We start from the raw sequence: 27,247 nt of genomic DNA on the forward strand, positions 1-27,247 counted from the left end.
CAACAACAACAACAAAGCCAAAGAGGAGGAAATAGATTTTTACCAACTTTTGCAGAAAAATATCGATCAAACATGCAATCAGGATGCATTAGTAATAATGGGAGATTGGAATGCAAAAGTTGGGAATAGAGAAGAAAGATCAGGTGTTGGAAATCATGGACTTGGTGACAGAAATGAAGCTGGAGATAGAATGATAGAATTCTATACAATCAATCATTTATTCATTGCCAATAATTTTCATAAGAAATAAAAACACAGACTATACACATGGATTTTACCTCGTGGCATGCTTAGGAATCAGATGGATTACATCTGTAAAAAGAACCACTGGAGAAGCTCAAAATCAGCAGTGTAAACTAGGTCTGGTGCTAACTTTGGAACAGACCAACAACTACTCATATGCAAGTTCAAACTGAAGCGAAATAAAATTAAATCAAATGCACAGAAACCAAAATTTGGCCTTGAGTCTATACCACTCAAATTTCAAACCCATCTCAAGAACAGATTTGAGGTCTTGAACACTAATTAGTGAAGACCAGATGAGCATTGAAAAGATATCAAGAAGAATGTAAAAGGTCGTAACAAAAAGAAAGGAGGAAGAAAAGACCAAGTTAGATGTCAGATGAGCTCTAAATATTGCACTAGAAACCAAGAAGCCAAAGCAAAGAGAAGAAATAAAGAAATTAAGGAGCTAAGCAGAAGATTTCAAAGGGCAGCACATGAAGACAAAGTAAAATTCTATAATGAAACGTGCAAAAACCTTGAGCCAGAAAATCATAAGGGCCAAACTTATGCAGGATTTCTTAAGCTGAAGGAACTGAGTTGTGATACTTAAGGATGCTTTGAGCAGAATATTAAATGATCCAGGAAGCAGTAAAAGAAGATGGAAGGAGTATACTGAGTCATAGTACCAAAAGGATTAGGCTGACACAGAAGAATATCATGAAAGAATGCATGAACAAGAGCCTGTGGTGATAAAGGAAGACGTTAAAGCTGCTCTGAAAGAATAGAAAGTGACTGACATAAGGTTGGGGTAAGACAGAAAAAATGGATAGATTATGTATACTGCACTGAAACAGATGAGGGAGAGAACAGTTTAAAAGTGATATATGATAGCATATTATGATTATCGCAGTAATCCAAAATTAAGGTTGTATAATGGAGTGCATTTGGGGCGGGGGGGCAGCTAGGTCGGGGGTGGGGGGTGTGTATAACAACAAAGAAGTTTATCTTTTTCATTTCAAAGAGAAGAGCGAACTGGGGGAAGGGGGGGGTAAAGAAAAAAGTACAACAATGAATGAATGAAAATCCAAAATCTCTGTAAATGTTCATTAAAATTAAATAAAATTTTAAAAAATAAACAAACTAAAAAAGAATTGGCAAAACACAAGGAATTGACAGTATGCCAATTGACATATTTAAACAGTTGCTACCCTGGATGCCCTTAGCAAATTGTGTCAAGAAATCTGGTGGACAACAACCTGGCCAGCTAGCTGACTGGAAGAGAACCATATTTGTTCCCATTCCAAAAAAGTGACCTGACAGAGTGTGGACATTACTTAACAATATCATTAATATCACATGCAAGCAAGATTCTGCTGAAAATCATCCAAAAATGACTGGACTAGCACATCAACAGAAAACTGCCCTAAGTTCAGGGTGAGTTTAGAAGAGGCCATGGTATGAGGGATATTATAGCCAAAGTTAGATGGATTTTGCTGAAATCAGAGAATACCAGAGGAACGTCTGTGTTTCATTGACTATGTAAAATCATTTGACTGTATGGATCACAACAAACTGTGGCTAACTCTGAGAAGAATGGGAATCTGAGACCCTTGATTGCGTTTATGAGAAACCTATACTTGGACCAGGAGGCAGTCATAATTAATATGAGAAAGAAAACACTGTGTAGTTCAAAATCGGGAAGAACGTACTCCAGGGATGTGTCTTATCTCCATACATTTTCAATCTATATACAGAACAAATCATCCAGGAGGCCGGGCTCTATGAGGAGGAATGTGACATCAGGATTAGAGGAAGACTCATCAACAACCTGCATTATGCAGATGATACAACCCTACTTTATGGCAGCAAACAACTACAACAGTCAAGATAAACCAGCAACCCTTGCAAACAGCCTCTCAGTCCTTCATCATAAAACAATTCCACCTGCTATTTCCTTTTTTCAGACACTATGACAAAATGATTCTAAGAAAAAAAAATATCAATAAATTTAGAAAATCTCATGGGGCCAGCCAACCTGGATCAAACAGAATTTCTGCTCAGTTTTATCTACTAGAAGGAAGTGCTGAAGGTAAGTGGAGATTTGGAGAGTCTGAATGTTGTGTTCAGTCTTGGATATGTATGATCCAATGTAAATCTGTGGCTTTAAAACTTTAATGAAAATAGACTCATTGGGCTTGTTAAAACACACATTTCTGGACCACTTCCCAGGGTTTTTTACTTAGTAGGTTTGATGATAGAACTGAAAATTTGCCTTTCTCTTACCTTTCTGAGCCTGGTGGCTTAGTGATTGAGGAATGATGCTGCCAAGGCAAAGGTGTGTGCTTTATATTCACCAGCTGTTCCATGGAAGGAAGGGCAATTTCCTTTCCTGCTAGTCACTGCCCCAGAAAATCCACTACAGGGTTAGCTAGGGGTCAGTTCTGACTTGATAGAATGCAACAATAACAACTTTAACTTTCCAGTGATGATAATGTTGTAGGTCTGGGAACCACTCTTTGAAAAACACCACTCCTCTAATTTAAATATATAGAAGACTTGTGACTCATAGTGACACTATGTACAAAAGCCCTATATCATGCTCTATTCTGTGCCAACCTTATTGTCTCTGACACACCTACTCTCATTACCCCAATTACTGAATTGATCCATCTCATCGAGGGATTTCCTCTCTTGTGCTGTCCCTCCACCCTCCCAAACATGATGTCCCTCTACAAGAACTGGTCCCTCCCTGTAACATGTCCAAAGTATGTGAGATGAAGCTTCATAATTCTTGCTTCCAAGAGCAGCCTGGCTTCACCCTATCCAGGACAAACCTGCTTGTTCTCATAGCAGTCCATGGTATATTCAACACTCTTCTCCAGCACCACAGCTCAAAGGCATCAACTCTTTTTCATTCCTAGTCACTGTCTGGCTCTCCAGTGCATAACATGCAATTGTGAGGACTATAGCCCAGAGAATATACACCTTAGTCTCCAGCCTGACGTCACTGTGCTTTAGTACTCTGGAGAGGTCCCTGACAGCTGACTTTCCCAATATAATTGATTTCCTAGCTTCTGGTACCAAGAGTTTGACTATGGAGCCAAGCAAAGCAAAACTGTTAGCTATCTCAATCTCTTCACCATCCATACTGACACTGCCAATTGACCTTGTGGTGAGAATCTTTGTTTTCTTGATGTTGAGCTTCAATCCATACCGAAGGCTGCAGTTCTTGACCTTCTGCAGCAGCACGCACTTCAGGTCCTCCTCAGTTTCAGTAAGCAGGGCTGTGCCATCTGTATAATGCAGATAGTTGATGAATCTTCCACCTGTCTTGATGTCACATTCCTTCTCATACAGCCCAGTGTCCCAGATGATCTGTTCTGCATACAAATTGAAAAGATATGGAGACAGAATACATGCTTGGCAGACCTCCTTCCCAACTTTGAACCATGCCATGTCTCCTTGCTCTGTTCTGACAACTGTGTCCTATTCCAAGTATAGGTTTTCCATAAACACAATCAAATGCTCTGGAATTCCCATTATTCTCAGAGTCAGGCAGGCAAAGTTTGTTATGATCCACACAGTCAAAAGCATTTGCATAGTCAATAAAACATAGATAGACGTTCCTCTGGTACTCTCTGCTTTCTGCCAAGATCCACTTAACATTAGCTATAATATCCCTAGTACCGCAACATTTTCTAAACCCAGCCTGCACACCTGGCATTTCTTTGTTGACATGTTGCTCCATTCATTTTTGGATATTTTTCAGCAGAATCTTCCATGCATGTGATATTAATTAAATTGTTCGATAATTTCCACAGTCTTTCAGGTCATCCTTCTTTGGAATGGGAATGAATATCGATCTCTTTGAGGCGGTTGGCCTGCTGGCTGTCCTCCAGATTTCTTTGCACAACTTAGTGAACACATCATGGCAGTATCTGTTTGTTGAAATATGTCAATTGGTATGCTGTCAACTCCTGGAGCCTCGTGTCTTTCCAATTCCTTCAGAGAAACTTTAAATGTAGTTCCTAGTAGATCTTGAAATGATTTTTTTAATTATGAAACCAACCCCATTTTTTCTCATCTTTTCATGCCCAGCATAGTAGATTATATAATCATCTAATTCAAAATGTCCCATGCCAAGACATCTCGTTTTGCCAGTAGCTACTATGTCAGTATTTATGCATTCCATTTCTTTCTTAATAACATCTAATTTTCCCACATTCATGCTTCTCACATTCTACATTCCAATCACAAGTGTCTGCTTACAGCTCCTTCTTCGTGTTTCCATATCTGAGATCTCAGTCTCAATTGCCATGTCTGCTAGTCTAAGAGCTAGTTTAAGTCTGATCTATTGTACATTGGGTTTTTGAAGGCCTGTTATTTTGGAATTGGATGGCCAAACTCCCTAGTCTATCTTAATTTGTGTTTTGGGTTTTTTTTTTAAAAAAAATAATAGTATCTGGTAGACAAGCATTTTACAAAAAAGAGTAGATGAAAGACATTTACCCAATTAGAAAAATGACCGATAGATTCAATGTTGCTACCCACCTTTTCCATGTGTATTTTGGCCCATCCCTTTCCCTACTCCAACAACATCCTTTTTACTTTTACTTCCACCATTCAACACTCCTCTCCCCTTGACCAGCCCTTAATATGATGGCTTCAGTCTTAAGCCATCAGGATTTCTGTGATTCTGAATACCTTCCTTAAATTAAGTGTGCTGCTTAGTCAACTAAGGAATATATTAAAATATTATTTTTGACATAGATCAGTCTGTTGTTGTTATTGCATGTCATTGAGTCAGAACCATCTCAGCTAATCCTCCAGCAGATTTGCAGAGGGAGTAAATTACACAGGAGGAGAATACCCATCTTTCTCCAGTGTAGCTGGTGTATTTGAATTGTCTCCCTTTGGATTGAGAGTGAAGTTCTTTTTCACTAAACCCTAGAGCTCCAGATCTGGTGGTATTTTCCAAAGTTCTGCATTTCTACAAGTTCTCAGGTGTAGCAATGATGGTGAACTGTAGATGACAAAAGATTTTAAAATCTTTCATTTTAAGGAAGCAAAATCTACAGAAAACTCAAGCAAGACACATACTTCAAACCATACACAAAACCCTACTCAGAGTGGCTCAAGGACATAGCAGTAAAACCAAAGACTATAAACTGCATCTCAGAAAAGCTTACAAGAACTCTAGAAGCCCTAATCCACAACATAAACAGTCTTTCAAGCATCCTGAAAAACATACAAGAGGATAAAATAGTTGAATGGGACCTTCTAAGAATCAAATCCCTATTCACATTAAAAAACTTCTCCAAAAGGGTAAAAAGGGAAGCCACATACTGGGGGGAAAAGTATTTGGTCTGCTGTTAGGGACCTCTCCAAAGTACTGAAGAGCAATGGTGTTTCTCTAGAGACCAAGGTGTCTCTGATATAGGCCATAGTCTTTGAAATCACTTGTTATGCATCAGAGAGTTGGACAATGATTAGGGAGGATAGAAGGAGAATTGATGCCTTTGAACTGTAGTGCTGGAGAAGAGTATTGAATGCACCATGGACTGCTAAGAAAACAAACAGGTTCATCCAAGAGAGGGTTGAACTGGGTGGCTCCTTGGAGGCAAGGATTCTGGAGCTTCGTCTGACATACTTTAGACATGTTGTAAGGAGGGACTGGTCCTTGGAGAGGGACATCATGCTTGAGAAGGTGGAGGGACAGTGCAGGAAAGGAAGGCCTTCTATGAGGTGGATTGATTCAGTGACTGGGGTCATTGGGATCGGTGTATCAGACAGTGTGATTGGCAAAGGACAGAGCAGAGTTTAAGGCTGTTGTACATAGGGTGGCTAAGACTCACAAGTGACTTGATGGCACACAACAACAACAACAACAACAACAATGACATATCTGATAAGGAACTTATATCTAGAATTTATAGAATAATCCAACACTTCAACAAGATAAAGGTGAACAAACCAATCACAAAATGGGCACAGGATATGAACAGACACTTTACCAAAGAAGACTTTCAAATGGCCAACAAACACATGAAGAAATGTTCAAAATCCTTAGCTTTAAGGGATATATCAATAAAAACAGCTATGAGATATCATCTTAGAAGGCAGTACAATGCTTTCTCAAAAAGGTGAAAATAGTAATACCATTTTCAGCAATTCTACTACTGGGAATATACCCTAAAGAAACCAAAGGTGCCTCCAGACAGATATATGCACAGCCTTGTTTATTGCTTTGTTGTTCATAATATAAAGAGATGGAAGCAACCAAAGTTCTTATCAAAAAATGAACGGATAGAAAAGTTGTGGCATATTCACACATCAGAATACTACACAGCACTAAAAAAAACAATAAACTCATAAAATATTGTACAAAATGGATGACCCTGAAGGACATTATGCTGAGTAAAATATCAGTCACAAGAGGACAAATATTTCATAATGCCACTGTTATAAAACAGGACTGACATTGGGAGTTGGGGGGAAACTAAGGAAAGAGGGGGTAAATAATGAACACTGAATTGTAACAGCTGAGGGGAAGAATTGTTTAAAAGCAATGTATGATTAGGTATTTGCATGACAACAGTCTAGAATAAGAGGTGCATAGCAAAGTGGATTGGGGTCAGGGGATGGGAGTAAATTGTGCAACAATGAATTTTTTTTAAGAGAAAAGTGAACTGAGCAGGGAGGGGTGGGAGGAAAATGTGCAATAATGAATGAATGAAAATTCAAGTTTTCTGTAAACTTCCATTAAAATCACAATAAAAATAATTTTATAAAAGCAAAATCATCATTATCAACAATGTAGCATGATCAATCAGACCAGTTGGACTTGATGAGTCAATATTTGTGCATATTTGGAATATGCCTTTAGATTTTCCTTCCAAATGGAGAAATAGGTTCTATACTCATTTATTCAAATCCAAGTTAGTATCTATCAAGTTCCAACTTCTGAACAGTTTTAAGATCGTCACGCTGGAGGCTGCTTTCCTCTCTATTGCATCAAGAGTCCTACAGTACATTTAGCTGCCTTGTTTCAAGTAGGCCTGTAGACCATTAAACTGCCTCAGGGACCTGACTGGAAGGAAGGAAGCCACTAACGGTGACTTCAGACATTCCTTTTTGGCAGAGTTTAGAAGATTAGAATTTAGAAGGATAAACAGCTGTTCATTCTCTCTAAATGGCCCCCGTGTGGCACTTTAGGACACTCAGTACTATCATCAACTTACTCAATGTGCCATCAGGCCTCTGGGACGAACAGTTAAATGCCTAGGGACATGATCTCTGTAGAATTCAGATGACACTCTTCTCTATATTTCTTGCCCAACAACCCTTGACAGTGCAGTGTCCACAGGAGCCTTCAGTTTGCGGTTGGAGAGAGTTGGGAGTGGGGACCGGCTCCAACTGGCTTCAGCTCAGCTCTAGAATCAGAAGGTCAATCCCCACAGTGGTAGAAAAAAGACACACAAACATAGATAATTGAGAGAAAAGACAATATCTAACTTAAAAGTCTTCCTCTTTCAACACATCATCAAATGGAGGGAGGTTTCAGAAGTGATTATATGCTAGAGCATAAAACATGCTGAATTTATGCACTGATTTGCCTTTCCTGATCTGGCTCTCAGTCCAATCTCATGAAGTGCAACTGAAAAGTATATGCACTGGTAACCCTGACGCGGGACTAGAGTGTAGGTCCTTGAACCAATTTTAAATTGTCTACATAGTAAGAGTGCAGCCAGAATGATTCTTAGAAGGATGGACAGTGAGGATGGTGAGACTATTTAACACACTTGGAGCACATTAGCCGGAGGAACCATTCCGTGGAGAAAAGTATCATGCCTGATATAGTAGTGGCTCAGATTCGCTGAGAAAGCTAGTCTGGTTCCAAATGTCAAAAAATATGCTTGCAAAAAAAAGTATTGGAAGACCCTAACAGAAACGTCAAACACCATTATGCTTTAAAATTAAAGAGAAAGAAATTTTTCAATGAGGTGAATTGATACACTGACTGTCACGATCTTAAGGACAACAGAGATTGTAGATTGGTGCAGGATCAGACAATAATTTATCTTCTATTATGCATATGTTGTTGTGTGCCCTTGTGCTGAAACCATCCCATAGTTGACATGCCAATGGTTTTCAGAGCCAGTAAATCACGTGGAAGGAGTATTTCCATCTTTCTTCTGTGGAGCAGTTGGCAAATTTAAATTGCTTGTCTTTGAGATTGCAGTGCAGCTCGGCTATCAGAAAGTCAGAATCAATTCAAAGACAGCTAACAATACGGCTAGAAAGTTAACAGTTGGCAGTTAAGTCTCCAGGAATTTCTACCAGAGGTCACAAAGAAGTAGTCATAATTCTCACTTGGAACCTAATAAGCTGTTGGTTTTTACTCAGAGTCAAGAATCTCAATCTTGATGAGAAAATCCTAAGAACAGAGTTAGGTTGGGCCCAACCTAACATGCAACCAAGGAAAGAGAGTAAAATACAAACTGCTCAGTGAAGTATGTCCTAAGATAGTATCTATTCACTTTTGTTCAGAGATCTATTTTATAATAGGTATACTTTTGGGGGAGAACACAGAATCAAGATTTCCCTTGACTTTTGCTATTAAAACTCTATTTGCTGTCTCCAAGTCAAAATGTCCTCTGGCTTGAATTATTCCATTGACAATATCTTTAATTTTGCTCTTAATTAAAGGAACTAAAGAACAAATTCAAGCTGTGCGTTGCCAAGAAAACTGGAGGATGGCCAACTGACTGAAAGAGATCCATATTTATTCATATTCCAAAAAAAATGGGTGGTCCAACAAGAGTGTGGAAATTATCGAATATCACTATTATCACACACAAGCAAAATACTGATGAAGATTATCCCAAATGAATGGAATACATCAACAGAGAATTACCAGAAATACAAGCTGGGTTTAGGAGAGGTCATGGCATTAGAGACATTATCACCAGAATCAGATGGATTTTGCAGAAGTGCATCAGGGATGCATCCTATCTCCATACCTTTTCAATCTTTTTACAGAACAGATCTTCAGAAGGATGAGCTTTATGAGGAAGAATGTGGTATCAGGACTGGAGGAAGACTCATCAACAACCTACATGATGCAGATGATACAACCTTTCTTGTTGGAACGGAGAACGACCTGAAGCATTTGTTGCCGAAGGTCAAGGACTATAGACTGAAGCTCAACATCAAGAAGACAAAGATTCTCACCACTGGATCAATTGTGATATTTAATGCATTATCCCCTTGATGATAGTTTTTGCTTCATAATGGCTGTTTGGTGGGTGATTTGTTTTTGTTTTATTGGTTTTTTGTTTGTTTGTTTGTTTTTGCTAATGGCTTAGTGTTAGAGCTGGAAACCTTCTTGGATTTGCCTAATAGGCTACCCTTTCCAGTCACTATTCCAGCCTATCAGTCAGCAACTTAATTTTTTTATTTTCTTTAAGTTTCCCTAAGCTCTGGTTTAGCTTGTTATTGGTGTTGTTGTTAGGTGCCACTGAATCACCTGTGACTCATAGTGACCCTCTGTACAATGACTGTGAAGCCAGCCCTGTCATGAGCCAGTCTCACTGACACCTACCCCATTGCCTCAGTTACTGATCATCCAAGGTTTTCCTCTCCTGTGCTGTCCCCCCCACCCTTCTGAGCATGATATTTTTCATTGAGGATCTGTCCTTCTTGGTCATGTGGCCAAACTATGTGGAATGGAGCTTCAAAATTCTAGCCTCCAAGGAGAAACTTGGTTTCACCTTTGTCAAGACAGACCTATTTGTTTTCTTGGTGGTCAATGGTATATTCAAGACTCTTCTCTAGGACCACAGCTAAAAGGCATCGCATTTTCTTCTATTGTCCTTAGTCATTGTCAGCTCTCTTATGCATAGAAAGTAATTGTGAAGAACCATGGCCTGGATCAGGCATGTCTTAGTCTCTAGACTGACATCATTGCTTCTTAGCACACTGGAGAGGTTTCTGACAGCAGATTTTCCCAGTGTAATTTGTCTTTTGAGTTCTTGACTGCTGGTGCCAATGTTGACTGTGGACCTGAGCAAGCTGAAATTGTTAACAACCTTAATCTCTTCTCCATTGATCATGGTACTGCCAGTTGGTCCAATGGTGAGAATATTTGTCTTTCTGATGTTGATCTTCAATCCATATTGCCCAGTCAGCTCACCATATTTTCCTATAGAGTCGTGTCTTGAATGGTTATTCAAACTGAGGTTTCTAGGCTAACAACATCAACTTCAGTTGAGAACAGTTTCTTAGAAAGGATAATTCATGAGTCTCACTCTAGAGCTTTAAAACCAAATTCTAATCCACAGCTGATCAGTTGATTAAAACTCATCTTGACCCTCTATCAGGTTTCTGAAGCTGTAAGTCTTTACAGAAGAAGACTGCCCATCAATCTACGCCAGAAAAGCCAGTAGATTCAAATTGCTGACCAAAATGCAAACAGAAACTCTGTGCACCTAGAAATACAATTCTAAAGAAAATATCTGAGAGTTTCTGAAGCAGAATAAGGTCTGAGAAATAGTAAATTAGAGCTATTTTCACCAGGACATTCTGAGGTTTACAAATTCAAAGCAATTCAAATTATGTAATTGAAAAATTTGATTATGTGAAGAGCCTTGAACTTGTCAATTCACACAAAATATTTATGTCAGTTTTGCCTCAAATTTTAGCTTCAAAATTAATTGTTTTTGTTGAGTATTGAGTCAAAACCAACCCATAACTAATCCTACAGCAAGTTTTCAGATAGGAGGAGATTTTCCACCTTTTTCCCAAAGAGTAGCTGGTGGATTTAAATTGCATGTCTTTGAGTTTGCAGCACAGCTCCTTAACACTAGGCCATTAAGGAAAAAACAAACAAGAATTGTCATAAAATTTGTCATCAAGGGGAGAATGTACAAAATAATAGTTTGATTAAAACTTTAGACTAGATATTTTGATGTAGGGTAAAAAACCCATCAACTTGGGAATTCAGAAACCTGAATTCTAGTCATGGCCAGCAGGCTTTTTGGTGTTTATTTGGGATGATTTTTGTGTTTTGTTTTGTTTTTTTAAACTTGTTGTATATGGTTTCTTCCAATTATAAAATGAGAAAAATAAAACCTATCCTAATGACTTAAAATATATAATTATAGGTATGCAAGATTCTTGAAATTTTTAAGGAGTTCTTCAAATATAGGATCAGTATAACTGTTGTTTGTATAACATCATGCATATTATTCATAATCATGAGAACCTAAATTATGTCTTTTGGAGGAAAATTGTATTGGCTTTATTACTTTGTATGAATCACAATGGGCAAAAATGAAGACTTTATAGAAGGATATTTAGAACTTTATTTATTGCTTGTAAATACCTCAAGAGCTTTTTTCTTCTCTTATTTACTACCAAGAAATATTGTATCATGAAACATATAAATAACCTTATACAATAAAGGAGTGTAAAGCAGTTATACTAAATTTAGTCTCTTGAAAAATATGGTTATCTCGTTCTTTTACTTTAAAAAAATGTTACCAAATAAAGTACTTTCATAGTAATTTTTAAAATGTACCAATTAACTTAGATTTGATTTCTAATTATTTTATATTTGTTCTGCCAATGTTTATTTAATATCATTAAATCAAATCATCAATGATTAGTGAAGTCTTCTATGTCAGCTGATTCATAGACTAAAGCTAATTTCTTTTTTTTTCTTTATATAAGTCTATCTTTAAAGCTAATTTCTATGTCAAAGACTCATACTCAGATTATTTCATTTGACTTACCCCCAAGATCGCATCCACTATAAACACTGCCAATGGGTCGAGAAGTGTCCAGAGTCCCATGGCCATGATTACTTTTGACAAGACATCAGGGCAACTGTTAAACAGCATCTGACAGCCCCATCTGATCAGGACCAAAAGAAGCATGACTACATTCAGTGTTAGAGGCCCCATCACAACCACAGGCAACTCCTCACTGATGTGAAGTGAAGAAGCTGGGTAGCAAAGCTCAACCGTGTAAGAGTAGAAATCAAACCTATGGGGGAAAAAACCAACTAAAAATGTGCAAACAAGAAATTACACAAAATACCAGACATACAGCTAGTTTAAACAACACTAGGCTGTTCTTTCTTGTTGTATTTAATATAGGAAACTTGGTGCACAATTTAAAACTAAGCTATTGCCATCAACTCTTTCCAACTCAGGACAACCTCACATGTTGCAGGCTTTTTTCTTGGCTGCTATTTTCATGGGAGCAGAGTGTCAGAACTTTCTTTTATAGCAACACTGGCTGGATTGAAACTACTGGTCTTTAGGTCAATAGCTCAGTACACCATTGTGTCACAGAGGAACCACTGGCACAAAGTAGATACTGAGAAAATTAGGTGTTAGGCTCTGCCTTTTCCCAATCCCTCAGTCTCACCTCAAGAACTTACTGTGTAGCCAGTGACAAATAAGTAGCCTGTTTTTCTTTTTAGGTGTCTCTGTGTTGAAACACTCAACCCTTTGGTTAGTAGATTGTGCAAAGCCCTTTCTATACCTCTCCTCCTCCACCACTGCTGGGATTCCTCTGAAGTTATATATAGCATGCATTCTTTAGCTCAGTGCCAGTTCTCATTATGTTCTTTACAATGATTCACAGAAGTCCTAACCGTTGCACCTTTGATATGACATTGTTTGGAAAAAGTCTTTGGATGTGTTGTGGGTTAACAGATGGTCATACAGAAGGAAGGCGGGAGTTAATTCAGACACTGATAGGGGCACAGAGGGATAAACAGTCATGTGAAGGCAGAGACAGAGATTGGAGTAATGCAACTTCATAAAAGTTATAAAAAACCAACAGAAGCTGGAAAAGAAGCATAGTACAGAAGAAACAACGTCTCCAGAACAAAACAACATTACTAGCTGACACTCTGGTTACAGGTTCCCTGTGTCCTGTGAGGTAATATGGATTTGTTTTTTGGTGTGGGTTTGTTGTTTTTTTTTAATTATTAGTTAGCTTACAAAGTTTGTGTACATTGTGTTTCACATTATCCATCAGCAGCATCATAATCATTCCCATGTATTATATTTGATAAAATTAATCACCATTGGACCTTGTCATCATTACCCTATCTCTTCATACATTCTTCTCATCTCATACCCTCCTCACTCCACCCTCCAAACTGTGAAACCCAGTGGTTTTGCCCCTACTCATACTCATACTCCCCCTTAAGTTTCCATACATGTTTTACTAGTTATTCTTCTAGTTTTACAATAATGGTCTTATGTAATATTTGTCTTTAAGAGGCTGTGTTAGTTCACACAACATACTACTCTTTAGCCTTTTTCAAGTTATATAGTATTTTTTGAAGTTGTTGCTCCAGAGTGCCATGTAGTATTCCATTGTGTGAATGTACCACAATTACTCAATCTATTCGGTGTGGTTGTACATTTGGGCTGTTTACATTTTCTTGCAAAGGTGAATAATGCCGCTATGGACATTAGTGTACAAATCTCTGTTTGTGTCTCAGTTTTAATTTCCATGGGTTATAGTCCTTGTAGTGCAATAGCTGGATCATATGGAGTTTCTGTGTTCAACTTTTTGAGGAAACTGTTGTTCAAAGTGATTGCACCATTTTACAATCCTACCAACAGCATATGAGAATTCCAACCTCCCCTTATCTTCTCCAGCATTTATTGATTGCTGCCCCACTAAACTTTGCCATTGCTACTGAGGTGAGATGATATCTCATTGTGGTTTTGATTCTCATCTCTATTATTGCTAGTTATTACTTCATGTGTCTGGTGGCTACCTGAATGTCTTCCTCTGTGAAAAGTTTTTCCATGTCTTTTGCCCATTTTGTGATTGCATTATCAGTCTTTTTCTTGTGGACGCCTAGGAGTATTCTGTAAACTTTTGTTAAGAGACCCTTTTCTGAGATGGTACTGCCATCTGTTTGTTTCTTTCCAATTGGTAGGCTTTCTTTTCACTATGTTAGAAAGAGATTTTGATTAGCACAAAGATTCAATCTTTAGAAAGTCCAGTTCATCAGTTTTATCCTCCCCAGGTTGTACATTTCTGGCTGTATTTAGCAGTCACATTATACCATAAGTCAAAGAATTCAGCTCTCAATATGGATTGAAGCTCAATATCAAGAAAACAAAGATTCCCATTACTGGGACGATTGGCAGCATCGTTATGGATGGTGAAGATTGAAATTAACAGCTTCAGTTTGATTGGCTCCACAATCAATACTCTTGGCATGAAATAAAAAAAAAAATTGCATTGGGAAAATCTGCTCTCAGAGACTTCTCCAAAGTACTGAAGAACAATGATGTCAGTACAGAGACTAAGGTGTGCTCAATAAAATCCACAGTCTTTGCAATCACTTGCTATACATCAGAGAGCTGGACAATGGCTTGGGATGATAGAAGAATTGATGCCTTTGAGTTGTGGTGCTGAAGAAGAGTGTTGAATATACCATAGACTGCTAAGAGGGATCATCCTGGAAAGGGTGAAACCAGGCTGCTCCTTGGAGACAAGGATTCTGAAGCTTTTTCTGACCTACTTTGGGCATGTTAACGGGAGGGACTAGTCCTTGGAGAGGGACGTCATGCTTGGAAGGGTGAAGGGACAGCACAGGAAAGGAAGACCCTCGATGAGATGGATTGATTCAGTAACTGGGGTAATGGAGGATGAATGTCACAGACAGTGAGATTGGCACAGGATAGAGCAGGATTAGGGCTATTGTACATAGTGTCACTATGAGTCACAGGCTACTTGATGGCACATGACAACAACAACAATAAAGCCTTCTGAGTTGGTCCCAGTTGGTCTCTAATGAACTGTATGGTTTGCGGCCTTCCTCCCAGATCTCTGATTCACATTGAGGTGATTTTTTCATATGGTTTGAGATACAGATCTTGTTTCAGCTTTCTGTAGTTAGCAGTCCAGTTTTGCCAGCAATATTTGTTGAAGAGGTTGTTATTTCCCCATTTGGTAGGTTTTATTCCCTTATCAAAAGTACATTGACTATGGATAGATGCGTTAATTTCCAGGTTCTTGATTTTGTCCTATTGGTCTATGTGCCTGTCATTATAACAATATCACGCTGTTTTGGTTACTACCGCTGTGTAGTAGGTTGTGAGGTCAGGGAGTGCTTTTTTATTTATTTGAATTTTTTTTAGAACGGTTTTGCTTGTTCAGGGTCTCTTCTCTCCAAATAAACTTGACAATTTCCTTTTCAATCTCCTTGACTAAATAATTTTGGTATCTGTATTGGGATTGCATTGAACATGTAGATTACTTTTGGTAGGATTGTTATTTTCATAATATAGAGTCTTCTTAACCATGAACAGGGTATATTTTTCCATTAATTTAGGTGCAGAAATGTTCTGTAGTTTTCTTCATACAAGTCTATGTGTCTCTAGTAAGGTTCATTCCCAAGTATCTCCGTTTGAGTTTGGCTATTGTAAATGGTATTGCTTTCTTAGTTTCCTTATCTGTTTTCTTTGTTACTGTAGAGGAATCTCATTGATTTTTGGATATTAATCTTGTATCCTAACACTCTATTACTAGTTCTAACATTTTTTGTTGAGTCTTTAAGTTTTAGTGACAGTCTAATCTTCTCTTTGCTGATATGGATGCCTTTTATTTTCTTCTCTTGTTGTATTGCCCTAGTAAGTAATCCCAATACAATAATGATTAGAAGTTGTGATAGTGGACATCCTTGTCTGGTCCCAGTTTGCAAGGAAAAACTTTTTGTTTTTTCCACTGAGAATGATATTTACTCTTGGGTTTGCATATATCCTTTTCACTATGTGGAGAAAATTCCCTTCTCTTTCAATTTCACTGAATATAGGATTATATTTGCTTAATAAAATATCTCTAGGAGTGCTTCTTTTTTTCTATTTTTGAAATGATTTAAGTAGAACTGGTGCTAGTTCCTCTCTGAATGTTTGGTAGAATTCAGCTGTGAATGACTTTTCTTATGGGGAAGTCTTTTTATGACCTGTTTATTATTTTGTGATGTATTTGTTCAAGTGTTTATATATGTCCTTGTCAATTTGAGTAGAGCATGAGTTTCAAGTTTCCATTTATTCTAGGTTTTTTTAATTTTTTCAGTATGTAGCTTTTTATAGTATGTCTGGATGTTGTTTGTTTGTTCTTCCGGGTCTTATCTATTTGGTATTTGCTGACCTTCTTTAATGTGGATTTTCTCATTCTTCATAATATCTGATAAGTTTTCTCCTAGTATCTCTTCCACAATTTTCTCAGTGATTTCCCTATCCATCTTATGTTCTGAAATTCCAATCATATGTGTGTTGCTCCTTTTGATGTCATAATTCTAATGATGTCATAATAACATAAATCTAATTTTTTTAATTATTTTCTTTGTCTCATTTCTGATTTTTCTTCTAGTATGTTTTCTTTGAGGTTCTTTTCTTTCAGCTAACTGACTCTCTGCTCCATCTCTTCTGTTCTACTTTTTGTCCTTCAAGCATGTTGGGCCCTTCTGCCATTTTAGTCTTAGTTTTCTGGATTGCATTTTCATGCACTTCTGTTATTTTCAGTACTGTGTTGGCTATACCCTCTCTATCTGGTGATGATTTAAAAAAAAACACCACTTTATCTTTATTTTCAATTCTTTCTTTAACCTTTTGCATTTTCTTCCATAGTTTTGCAAGTTCCTTCTTATCAATATATTTCATTTATCTCCATGTCTCTGGAATATTTGCTTTCTTAGTAATTTCCATTTTTTCTTTCACGATATGTACCTTCTTCCATAGCTGTTCAAATAACTTCTCATCAATGTATTTCTTCTAGCTCTCTACCTCTTGGTTATTCTCTTCATTGTTGGCTTCTGCTGTTTCTTCCATCATTTGTGCTTTCATTCTTTGGTGTTCAAATATCCCCATATTAACACATATCATCTGCCTTCTTGACTCTCAGGTATTTATGAGGTCTACAATATTCTCTGCTTTTTTTTGTGAAAAGGCTTCATTTGTTTTTTCCTCAGTGTTTGAAGCTGGCTGTTCCTTTATTGACATTATGTGAAGTTTTTCTTGATTAGTGATAGGCCATTTCTATTGTGTCTGTGAAAGTTGTTGCTGGTTCTTGTCTTCATGATGTTATTGATTAGTTAAAATGTTCAGTAAGCTAAGTTAAAATGTTCAGTAGGATGAGTCACTCACTCTACTGAAAGGCTTTTCTGGGAAAATTTGTTTTTCCTAAAGTCCTTGAGGTTCTCTCTGTTCTGGATTGCACTCCTGGAGGAATCTTGCTTTGTTATAGTCCCTGTCTCAAACTCTATTGTCCTCCTTCATGTATGAAATAGGTGAGTGGTGTGAAACCAGGTGCTCTACTTGAGCACTTTCTCATGCAAATCTTCTCCTGCAACTTAAAGTCTTCTTTGTCACAAGATCAGAGATCAGGGCCACCAGATCAAATAGTTTATTTATGTTCAGAGGGCAGGGTCTCAAGTCATCCCTCCCTTTTGCAGAGAACTGAGAAAGTTTTTCCCCTGTTTGTAGCTCTGGGTCCCAAAGTCTCTTGTCCTGTTTGGCCCTTGAGATGGCCCTACAGCCATGGAGGCAAAAATCTTTAAACAGAGGGAACTATATTCTTAGAGAAGCCTCAGTCCCATCTCAGGCAATGTATTTTTATATTATTAGTGAGATAGCTTGTGGTATTTTATTAAAGTAACTCTAAGATGTGACTATAATGCCTACTATAGACTAAGCTCTGTGTTTTTCATTTCCATTGTTATTGGAATGTACCACAACTAAGATGTGACACCAAACTGATGTGTGCTTAAGTCTGCTGCTATAAAAGTAACTACCATAATATTCTACAATATTTTAGATCCTCTGTCATTTATAAAGTTGTATATACTCTGCTCTCAACATATTTCTGTGATACAAATTTGTTGACTTCGAATTGGGGTGTATGGGGGAAACATCGAATATGCCATGTGCTGCAAAATAATAAGCAAATCTGTCCTGGAAAAATTGCAGCCATAAGGTTCCTTGAAAGTGAAGATGGTCAGACTTCATCTCATGTATTTTGGACATGCTATCAGGAGAGGCCAGTCCCTGAAGATGGATATTGTGCTTGTTAAGGCAACGAGTTAGTGAAAATGAGGACACTCAAAGTGGTGAATTGGCCCAGTGGTTCAAACAATGGTCTCAAAAAGAAGCATCAGTTGTGAGATGGTAGATGCAAAACATGTAAACATGTTGAAAATTGAGTTGCTAGCATCTAAGAATTATAAAATCAAATTTTATCTACAACTAATAAAGACAGGGTTTCTTTTTTATTGAAGAAGTAAGAAAGGAAGTAGCAAAAAAGAAAACTAATCCAAGAGTGCCTTGGGAAATATAATACAAAGGCACAATTTTAGTGGAAAAAAAAGAGAGAGAATGAAAGAAGGGTTAGGATAGAAATGGGGGGGGGAATATGAAGATTAAAGTCCTTATTTTAAAAAATGAAGCTATTTAATGTGTAGGACTTTGCCATTTTTATAACACATTTAGGTGTTTGTGATTTAATTTCAGAAGACTATAAAATTTACAAACATACAAATATATAATATGCACACAAATATTTCTTTAATATAAAGTCCTAAAGTTCTTTTCAAACGTCTTAACTAAAAGTAAACATTTTTCTTTATTTTAATCTACATTTAGAAAATGAATTTTCCTTGTAGCATGGTCTGTTTGTCTATCTGTACTGTCTATAGAATCATTTTATGGGAAGATAATCTTAAAAGTGTCATCATTTTCCAAGGATAATGGCTCAGAAAGCTGCCTGAGTTTGAGTTGGGTAATAATCTGAATTCAATCATTTTACAGAAGAAGCAATCTTTGCTTTCCTGAGTACAGGTGATAAATCAGACCTGCATTACTTGTAAAATACCTCCAGCTTAAGTCACTCTGATAACATCTAAATAGAATAAGAGATTGTTTCTAAATTCCTTTTTTGCTTCTGCTCAGATATTAGAACATATTTGAATCTCCGAATTTAAATAAATATCAATGTACCAGTTTGGGTTTTGAATATATAGGCCTATAAAATAAGCATATAAGTGTAATAAGAAGTTTCTGCTGTTCTGTAAAGATATTTTTGCCTTTCAAAACACACTTTCAGCCCTATTCGAAATGGATGGGAGAGACTTTTTATACTTTCATTTGGCTTATCAGATGAAAATACATTTCCTGCACATTCGGGAGGAAGTACTCACTTGGTAACAGGTGTTGAAATGGCCTCGAGGAAAAGCCACTGGCCAAGGTAATGCAAGTAAAGTCTCAGGAACCAGACAGCAGCCATCAGCAGGAAAATGAACCAGCAGCCCTGGCTTCGCCATCTAGCTAATTGAAGTTCTGAAAACACTGACACCAGCACAAAATAGACATGTCCAGAGAATTTTCCAGAGCCCGTGTCCTCAGCAACAGATGAGCAGCTAAAAATAAAGGAATACTAGATAAATTCTGAATATGACACACAACAGAAGTAAAATAGTGACATTGAAGATATCACAAAGATCAAATGGAATGAAACTATTTATTAAACACTTTGTGCTGTTGTTGCTGTTGTTAGGTGCCTTCAAGTCATGTATGACTTGTAGCAACTCTATGAACAACAGACCAGCACCCTGTCTTATTTATTATGTGTCATTCTGATCCACTCTAGCACTCTTGAGACCTTAGATTCAAATTCTTTATAGTTAGCTTTATAAGACTGTTAGTAGTAGTTGGTGGTCTGTCCCACAATCAGCACCCAGCCTGGTTTTCACTGTTGATATTGAACTTCTCCAGCAAGTCTTTCCACAAATGTAATCTATTTTATTCCTATGCATGCCATCAGGTGAGATCCATGTGTATACCTTGTGTTCATGTTTCTTATAAAAGATATTTGCAATGAATAAATCATTGAATGTGCAGAACTCTATCATTCTATCTCCAGCCTCATTTCTCTCACCGAGTCCGTGTTTTCCAGTTACTGACCCTTCTTCCCTATTCCCAACTTTTGCGTTCCAGTCACCCATTATTATCAATGCATCTTGATTGCATGTTTGATCAACTTCTGACTGCAAAAGTTGGTAGAAATCTTCTATTTCCTCCTCTTTAACTCTAGTTGTTGGTGCATATATTTGAATTATGGTGGTATTCACTGGACTTCCTTGTATGTGTATGTATATTATCCTGTCACTAACCACATTGTATTTCAGGATGAATCTAGAAATGACTTTTTTAGTTATGAAACCAGCCCCATTTTTCCTCACCTTTTCATCCGCAGCATAGTAAATCATATAATCGTCTGATTCAAAATGTCCCGTGTCAAGCCATCTCATTTTGTCAATACCTAGTATGTCAATATTTATGCGTTCCATTTCTTTCTTAACAATGCCAAATTTTCCTACATTCATGCTTCTCACGGTCCACGTTTCAATCACTAGTGTCTGCTTACAGCTGTTCCTTCTTCTCTGTATTTCCATTTCTAAGATCTCAGTCCCAATTGCCATGTCTGCTAGTCCAAGCAGTAGTCTAAGTGTGCTCTATTGTACATAGGGTTTTCGACGACCTGTCATTTCAGAAGTGGATGGCCAATCCTTCTTCCTAGTCTGTCTCAATATTTAAATATATATAATAATATCTGACAGACAAAATTCCACAGAACAACAACAACAACAAGACTATTAGAGGAAATCAAAACAAAACTCATTGTCATCAAGCTAGTTCTTAGTCACAGGTACTTCCCTTGGGTTTTTGAAGCTGTAAACTATAACAAGAGGAGACTACCCATCACTCTTTCAAGAGCAACTGGTGGGTTCAAGTGCTATAGAAATGCATCGTTTTGGTTAGCAGTGAAACTCACTGTGTATTATGCCACTTTGATTCCCTATTAAAACTTTGAACTTATGTTTTTAAATCTTCAAAATATATAATGCCTTTATATTAGTATTTTTAAAAAATGTGCTTCAAGTAAGAACTAATTCATAGCTGCCTCTCTAGCAAACTTTCAGAGGTTGTAAATTGTACTGGAAGTGATTGTCCACCTTCTCCCTATGAACAACTAGTAGATTTGAATAGTGTACTTTTGGGCTAACAGTGCAACTTCTTATCATTAGAGCTAACCTTAGTTCCCTCTAACTTGTCGAACCTGACCATAATGATCTCCCTTTCTTAGTATTAGTCTAATAATAAACAGACTAGTTTTTATACAGTTTATTACAAGAACCACCTTCCCTCTGTAACTTGATTTGTGCCATTGTTTAATTTTTGACTCATATACTTTTAACTTGTTAGTTAAATCTGTGTCTTCTAGGCTGCAACAGTTCCATGATGCATCTTCAAGGATATGAACATGTATGGCTAAGTACAATTAATAACAGTGCATCTAAATTCCAAAATCAATCTCCACAATAGTCTATGTGTTTTCCTATTGCCAAAGAGGCCCTTTAGAATAGTGAGAGAAGATCTTTACCCTGAAACCTACAGCGTCCCTTTTCAGCAGGAAGTAACTAAGAGAATACGCTGTCTCCTTTTCCTTATGAATCAGGGTGAAATCTCTCTCAGGGGGGAGTGATAGGGAATGGCAAAGGATGCACTGACAAAGGAGATTAATCAGAACTGATTTTGACAAGCACTGTGGCAATGGGTCAATTAAAACAGACTCTCAAGGGGGAAAAAAGATAGGAATGAAGGAGGGAGTGTAGAGAAAATAGTGCAATAATTAATGAATGGAAATCCAAAACCTCTGTAAATGTTCATTAAAATTAATAAAATAAAATTTTAAAAAGACCAAAAACCAATTCATGGAATCCACAAATGTGTCAAAGTAGAGCTGTACTCAATAAAGTTTTTAATGGTTTCTTTTGTTTTTTTCATGTTTTTTTTCCTTGATTAGTCTGCTTTGCTCTATTAAATTGTGTGTTACACAATCATATATATCATATTTTATGTAATTAATGACTACGCCTATTATTACTCCTTGTTTTCAAGTTCTCACGGAATCTTTCCTGTCTGTTCCTTCAGCCAACCCTCCACCCACTAACCTCTACTATTCTAGTGATTTCCCTCTTCAATGTCTTTTTCCGTCTTTCTACCTTTCCCTTTCTCCTTTTGAAAATTCATATCTGTGCTGTTCAGTTATACTCATAGTTTCACAATTGTGCCCTTCTGCAGTATTTGTCCTTATATGACTGAGGTATTTCACTTGGCATAAAACCTCCTAGTCTCCCATGTTACATAGTATTTTACATAATTGTTGTTCCTTAATGCTGTATAATATTGTATAAATAGCTGAGGTTTTGGTAAAAAATCATCTAGCCTTTCTTCTGAAGCAGCCTCAGGTCGAATCAACCCTTCAATCTTCTGGTTAGGAACCAGTATGTCAACTCTTTGCATAACCTTGGAAAGCTCATTAATTTTGTTTAATTATTTGCATGTAAAATACAAAATTAACTTTTTCATTTTTATCCGCTTCCTAAACAACATGCCTCTGGAAGTGCTGTGAACTTTGATGTGTAGATAGTTGTAAAGGGGCTTCGTGTCTTTTGTTCATAGGATTGTTATGAGTTGTGCTCAACTCGAAGGCAATCAAAAACAACAATAATGATTTAATCATTAATATATTACTAAAAGTATAAAACTTAGAGTTCAAAGCCCAGATTCTTATATTCCTTACATAATACTGATATTTTCTGTTGAAATTAAGCATAAGAGAATTGCACATAAAGTATTCTATCCCTGGTTTTCTTCCCATGTTTAGTTTAAGAGCAAGAGATGTTTTCAAAATTATGACAATGACAGTTTTTACAGGAGAGAAAATGAAGAAGTCATCTGAAAACAAATGTTAAGACCAAAGATAATATTCTACCCAGGCCCAAGAACATGTGGCAGTAATGTTTGGATCATGGACCTAGGACTAAAACCAAGGACTATAAAATTCATTACAGAAAAGCTAGGAACAACAATAGAAGTCCTAATCCACAACATAAACCGTCTTCCCAGTATCCTGGAAAACCTACAACCAGGAGAAGATAACATAGATGAATGGGACCTTCTAAGACTCAAATCCCTATGCACATCCAAAAACTTCTCCAGTAGGGTAAAAAGGGAAGCCACTGACTGGGAAAAAGTATTCGGTAATAACATATCAGATAAGGGACTTATATCCAGAATTTATGAAATACTTGAGCACCACAACAAGATAAAGGTAAATAATCCAATAGAAAAATGGGCACAGGATATGAAGAGGCACTTCACCGAAGACGACATTCAGATGGCTAACAAACACATGAAGAAATGCTCAAAATCCCTAGCCCTAAGAGAGATACAAATTAAAACAACTATGAGATATCATTTCACCCCAGTCAAAATAGCAAAATTTAACAGAACAGCAAGCAACAAATGCTGGCGAGGTTGTGGAGAAACTGGAACCCTGATTCACTGTTGGTGGGAGTGTAAAATGGTGCAACCCCTGTGGAAAGCAGTATGGCGCTTTCTCAAAAAGTTGCAAATAGAAATACCATTTGACCCAGCAGTTCCACTACTGGGAATATACCCTGAAGAGACCATAGCTGACATCCAAGCAGATATATGCACACCCATGTTTATTGCAGCTTTGTTCACAATAGCAAGGAGTTGGAAACAACCTAAGTGCCCATCAACAAACGAATGGCTAGAGAAGCTGTGGTATATTCGCACAATGGAATACTATGTTGCATTAAAAAACAAGGAACTCATGCAATATTATTCAAAATGGTTGACTCTGGAGAACATTATGCTGAGTGAAATATCCCAGTCACAAAAGGACAAATATTACATGATGCCACTGTTGTAGAATGGGACTGTCCTTGGGGTTGGGGAGAGACTGAGTAAGATGGGTTCAATAATGTATACTGCACTGAAACAGAGGAGGGAGAGAACCGTTTAAAAGAGAGATATAACTGGGTATTTCTGTCATCACAGGAGACTAGAGCGAGGGCTACATGGTGGAGGGGACCTGGGGGAGGGTTTGTAAAACAATGAAAGAATCTTTTCTTTTACTTTTCCATAATTTTTGGACTCATGTACTTATAACTTGTTAGTCAAATTTGTGTCTTCTAGGTTGCAACACCCCCATGATACATCTTCAAGGATATGAACATGTACAGCCAAGCACAATCAATAAGAGTGCATCTAAATTCCAAAATCAATCTCCATAATAGTCTATGTGTTTCCTACTGCCAAAGGGGCCCTTTAGAGTAGTGAGAGAAGATCTTCACCCTGAAACCCACAGCGACTTATAATAGTTTAGAGTCGAAAAGGACAAATTTTTGGATATGGCTACCTAGGTGTAATATGACTGTTTGTTCTTCTCTATACCTTCCTCACATGGCAAAAGGAGCTAATAATAGTTCCCACACCTCAAGGTTAGTGTAAGGATTTCATCAATAGCATATTTCTCTCCTTGTGGTACCTTATATCTACCTACCATCTCATATAAGTGTGTATCCTCTTGCTTATTGTGTAATACAATTCTGATAACAAATATGTTGATATTTGAATCATGAAATGGAAAAGTTAAGTGACAGAAATATTTATTTACCCATCTTTAGGTAGTTGGAAGCTGGGAGGGGGGAAAAACATCTTCCAAAACACTTCTAAAGGCAGGAACGATCAAACCAAACTCAAGGTCATCAAGTGGATTCTGACTTAGAGTCTCTCTATAGGAGATAGTAGAAATGATCCATCAGGTCTACAGGGCTGTAAGTCTTAGAGAAGCATCTTTCTCTCAGAGTGATGAGTAAAGTCCACCTGCTGACCTTTCCATTGTCAGCCCAACACTTATCTCCTGTACACCAATGTTCCTCACAGAGTCAACAGTAGAAAGAATAAAAAAATGCATTATTCTACTGACTTTTTCCTTTGGTCTGTACAGAACTAATGCTACACAGTGCATGGCATTGACAGATTCTCTCTTTGTTCTTATGTGCAGTTTTCTGTGAAGATGCAGAGCATCATCTGGTGAAATCCAGAGGTGGCCTTTGCATAAAGCAGATTTTTTTTTCCCCACAAATGATGACTAGGGACCCAGGAAGGAAGACTTGGAGAAGTCTTGGGTTACACACAATGATATAGTAAAGAGACAAACTCTCTTCTATGTTTATAATGGTGTCAGCATTACAGAACAGTACCTTGGTTAACATGTGAAAAGGACCCAGAACTTTCCACATTGATAAAGTAAAATGCCACATATGCGATCCCTTCCTCAGTTAACTATTCTGAGACTCTTTCAGAGAGAAGGAAATAAAATTCAAATTTAGCATTATGTTATTAAAGAAAACTGGAAAGACTCAAATGATCCAAAATAGAAAAGACAGTAACTTCTTTGACCTTTGGTAATTTCCAATCATCCTTTTGATACCATTGACATAAGTGATCAACCACTTTGAGTGATTATTTCAAAAACTCTCTCTAAAGGTTTAATTAAACCATTAGTTTAATGAATATTTCCCCACAGAGATGTATATTTGCTTATAGAGTTTTTTTTTATATAGGGCATATGACACTATAATTTCATAATGTATCATTACCATCTATTTCAATATACCCAATTATATTGAACCTAGTGAGTACAATTCAACTTTTTAGTTTATTTGTTTGCTTGTCAATGGTATCCATGGCATTTGGGTTAAAATAAGTAAATGAAAAAATGAGACTAAATAAGAGCTTAGACATATACATTTTACACAGAAAAAGAATGACTTTACGCTGGTTAGTGCCAAATGAAAGGAAGAATAAAAATTTCATTAATATATAGATTAATTAAGGGTTTAGCAAATTTATATATCATATAAAATGTTGAAACAATCATAAATTAAAAGGGGAAAAATGGCAACCCATCTATTTTAACCATGTTGAACTTGCACTTGAAATGTTAATGGATTCATATCTAGAATTTGATTCATAACCATCTTTCTATCTATTGTTCTTGAAATACAATTCATTCAAAAGAATTCTTTTCTTATGTTCTAAGACTGCATCTTGAAAGACAGCATTTTTTTCATTCTTGTATGCATGTTTTATACACGTTATAAAGCACTATGCTACTGCGGAATATCTACATTTCCATACCAACTATTCTTTCTTTCCCACATAATCTGTCTTGGTTATGTACAAAGAGTATGACCATCAAAGGATAATAAATGGCCTCTGCCACTGGGGTGTGTAATATGTATAGTGGGAATTGATTTGTTGGTTATGAAGGAAGTCATAGTGCACACAGATCACTGCAAAAATCACATTGAGGCCAGCAGTCCCTCCTCAGTTCAAGCAGGCTCTCCTTCATTGCTCCCAGGCAGGCCAGCACCAGAGGCAAGAAGGAATGATGAAGCCATCCAGTACTCAGCTATTAAATGAAATCTATTTTTCTGAGCTTCTGCCACATTTTATGCGACACAGATATACCCCTTCTCAATGTCTTATCTTTACAGAAACCTGAAATCAAACAAGATTTCCATGACCAATCAGTGGCATAATAAATAATAAAATAATAATAATAATAAATGTAGATCAGAATTGCTTGGAAACAAGGAAGAAATTAGTTCTTAAACTCTCTTCATAGTAAGAAGGAGTCTATAGGAATTTGTAGACAATCAAGGCCCATCATTTATCAGCTGTTCTTGAGAATTCTTTAGAGAAAATTACTGACAGTGGATAGTACTATAAAATTCGTAGTCTCTTTTCCTGGCAAGAACAATTCTATATTTAAATATGTAGCTTATTTTTTTAAAGTAAATTCTTTTTAATTCTGATCATCTGGAAGTGGTCATTTTTCTTCTGACATATTTTCACCATGTTCCATTCATCAATGAGGTTTTGATCATGGATAATTTCTGAGGCTATCTTATTTCGGAAATACTGAAACAGTATTTAGATAACAGATGTTGCCCTGGATGTGCTCACCGAGTTGTGCCAAGAAATCTGGAGAACAACCACTTGGCCAACTGACTGGAAGAGATCTATATTTGTTCCCATTC

The 27,247-nt window shown here is 37.0% G+C and overlaps 1 protein-coding gene across 1 annotated transcript in view; it reads right to left on the reverse strand.

The window, feature by feature from the left end:
• Positions 1–27,247, reverse strand: part of LOC102856623 — a 587,398-nt gene that overhangs the window by 175,065 nt on the left and 385,086 nt on the right. The window contains exons 9-10 of the mRNA XM_006891623.1: positions 19,463–19,681; positions 12,021–12,273 (exon numbers count right to left, since the gene is read on the reverse strand). Coding sequence (XP_006891685.1) covers positions 12,021–12,273; positions 19,463–19,681 — 472 coding nt within the window. The remainder of the gene's footprint in view (positions 1–12,020; positions 12,274–19,462; positions 19,682–27,247) is intronic.

This window comes from Elephantulus edwardii, unplaced genomic scaffold (genome assembly GCF_000299155.1).
Source record: "Elephantulus edwardii isolate Elephantulus edwardi_28Jun2011 unplaced genomic scaffold, EleEdw1.0 scaffold00101, whole genome shotgun sequence".
NCBI lineage: Eukaryota > Metazoa > Chordata > Mammalia > Macroscelidea > Macroscelididae > Elephantulus > Elephantulus edwardii.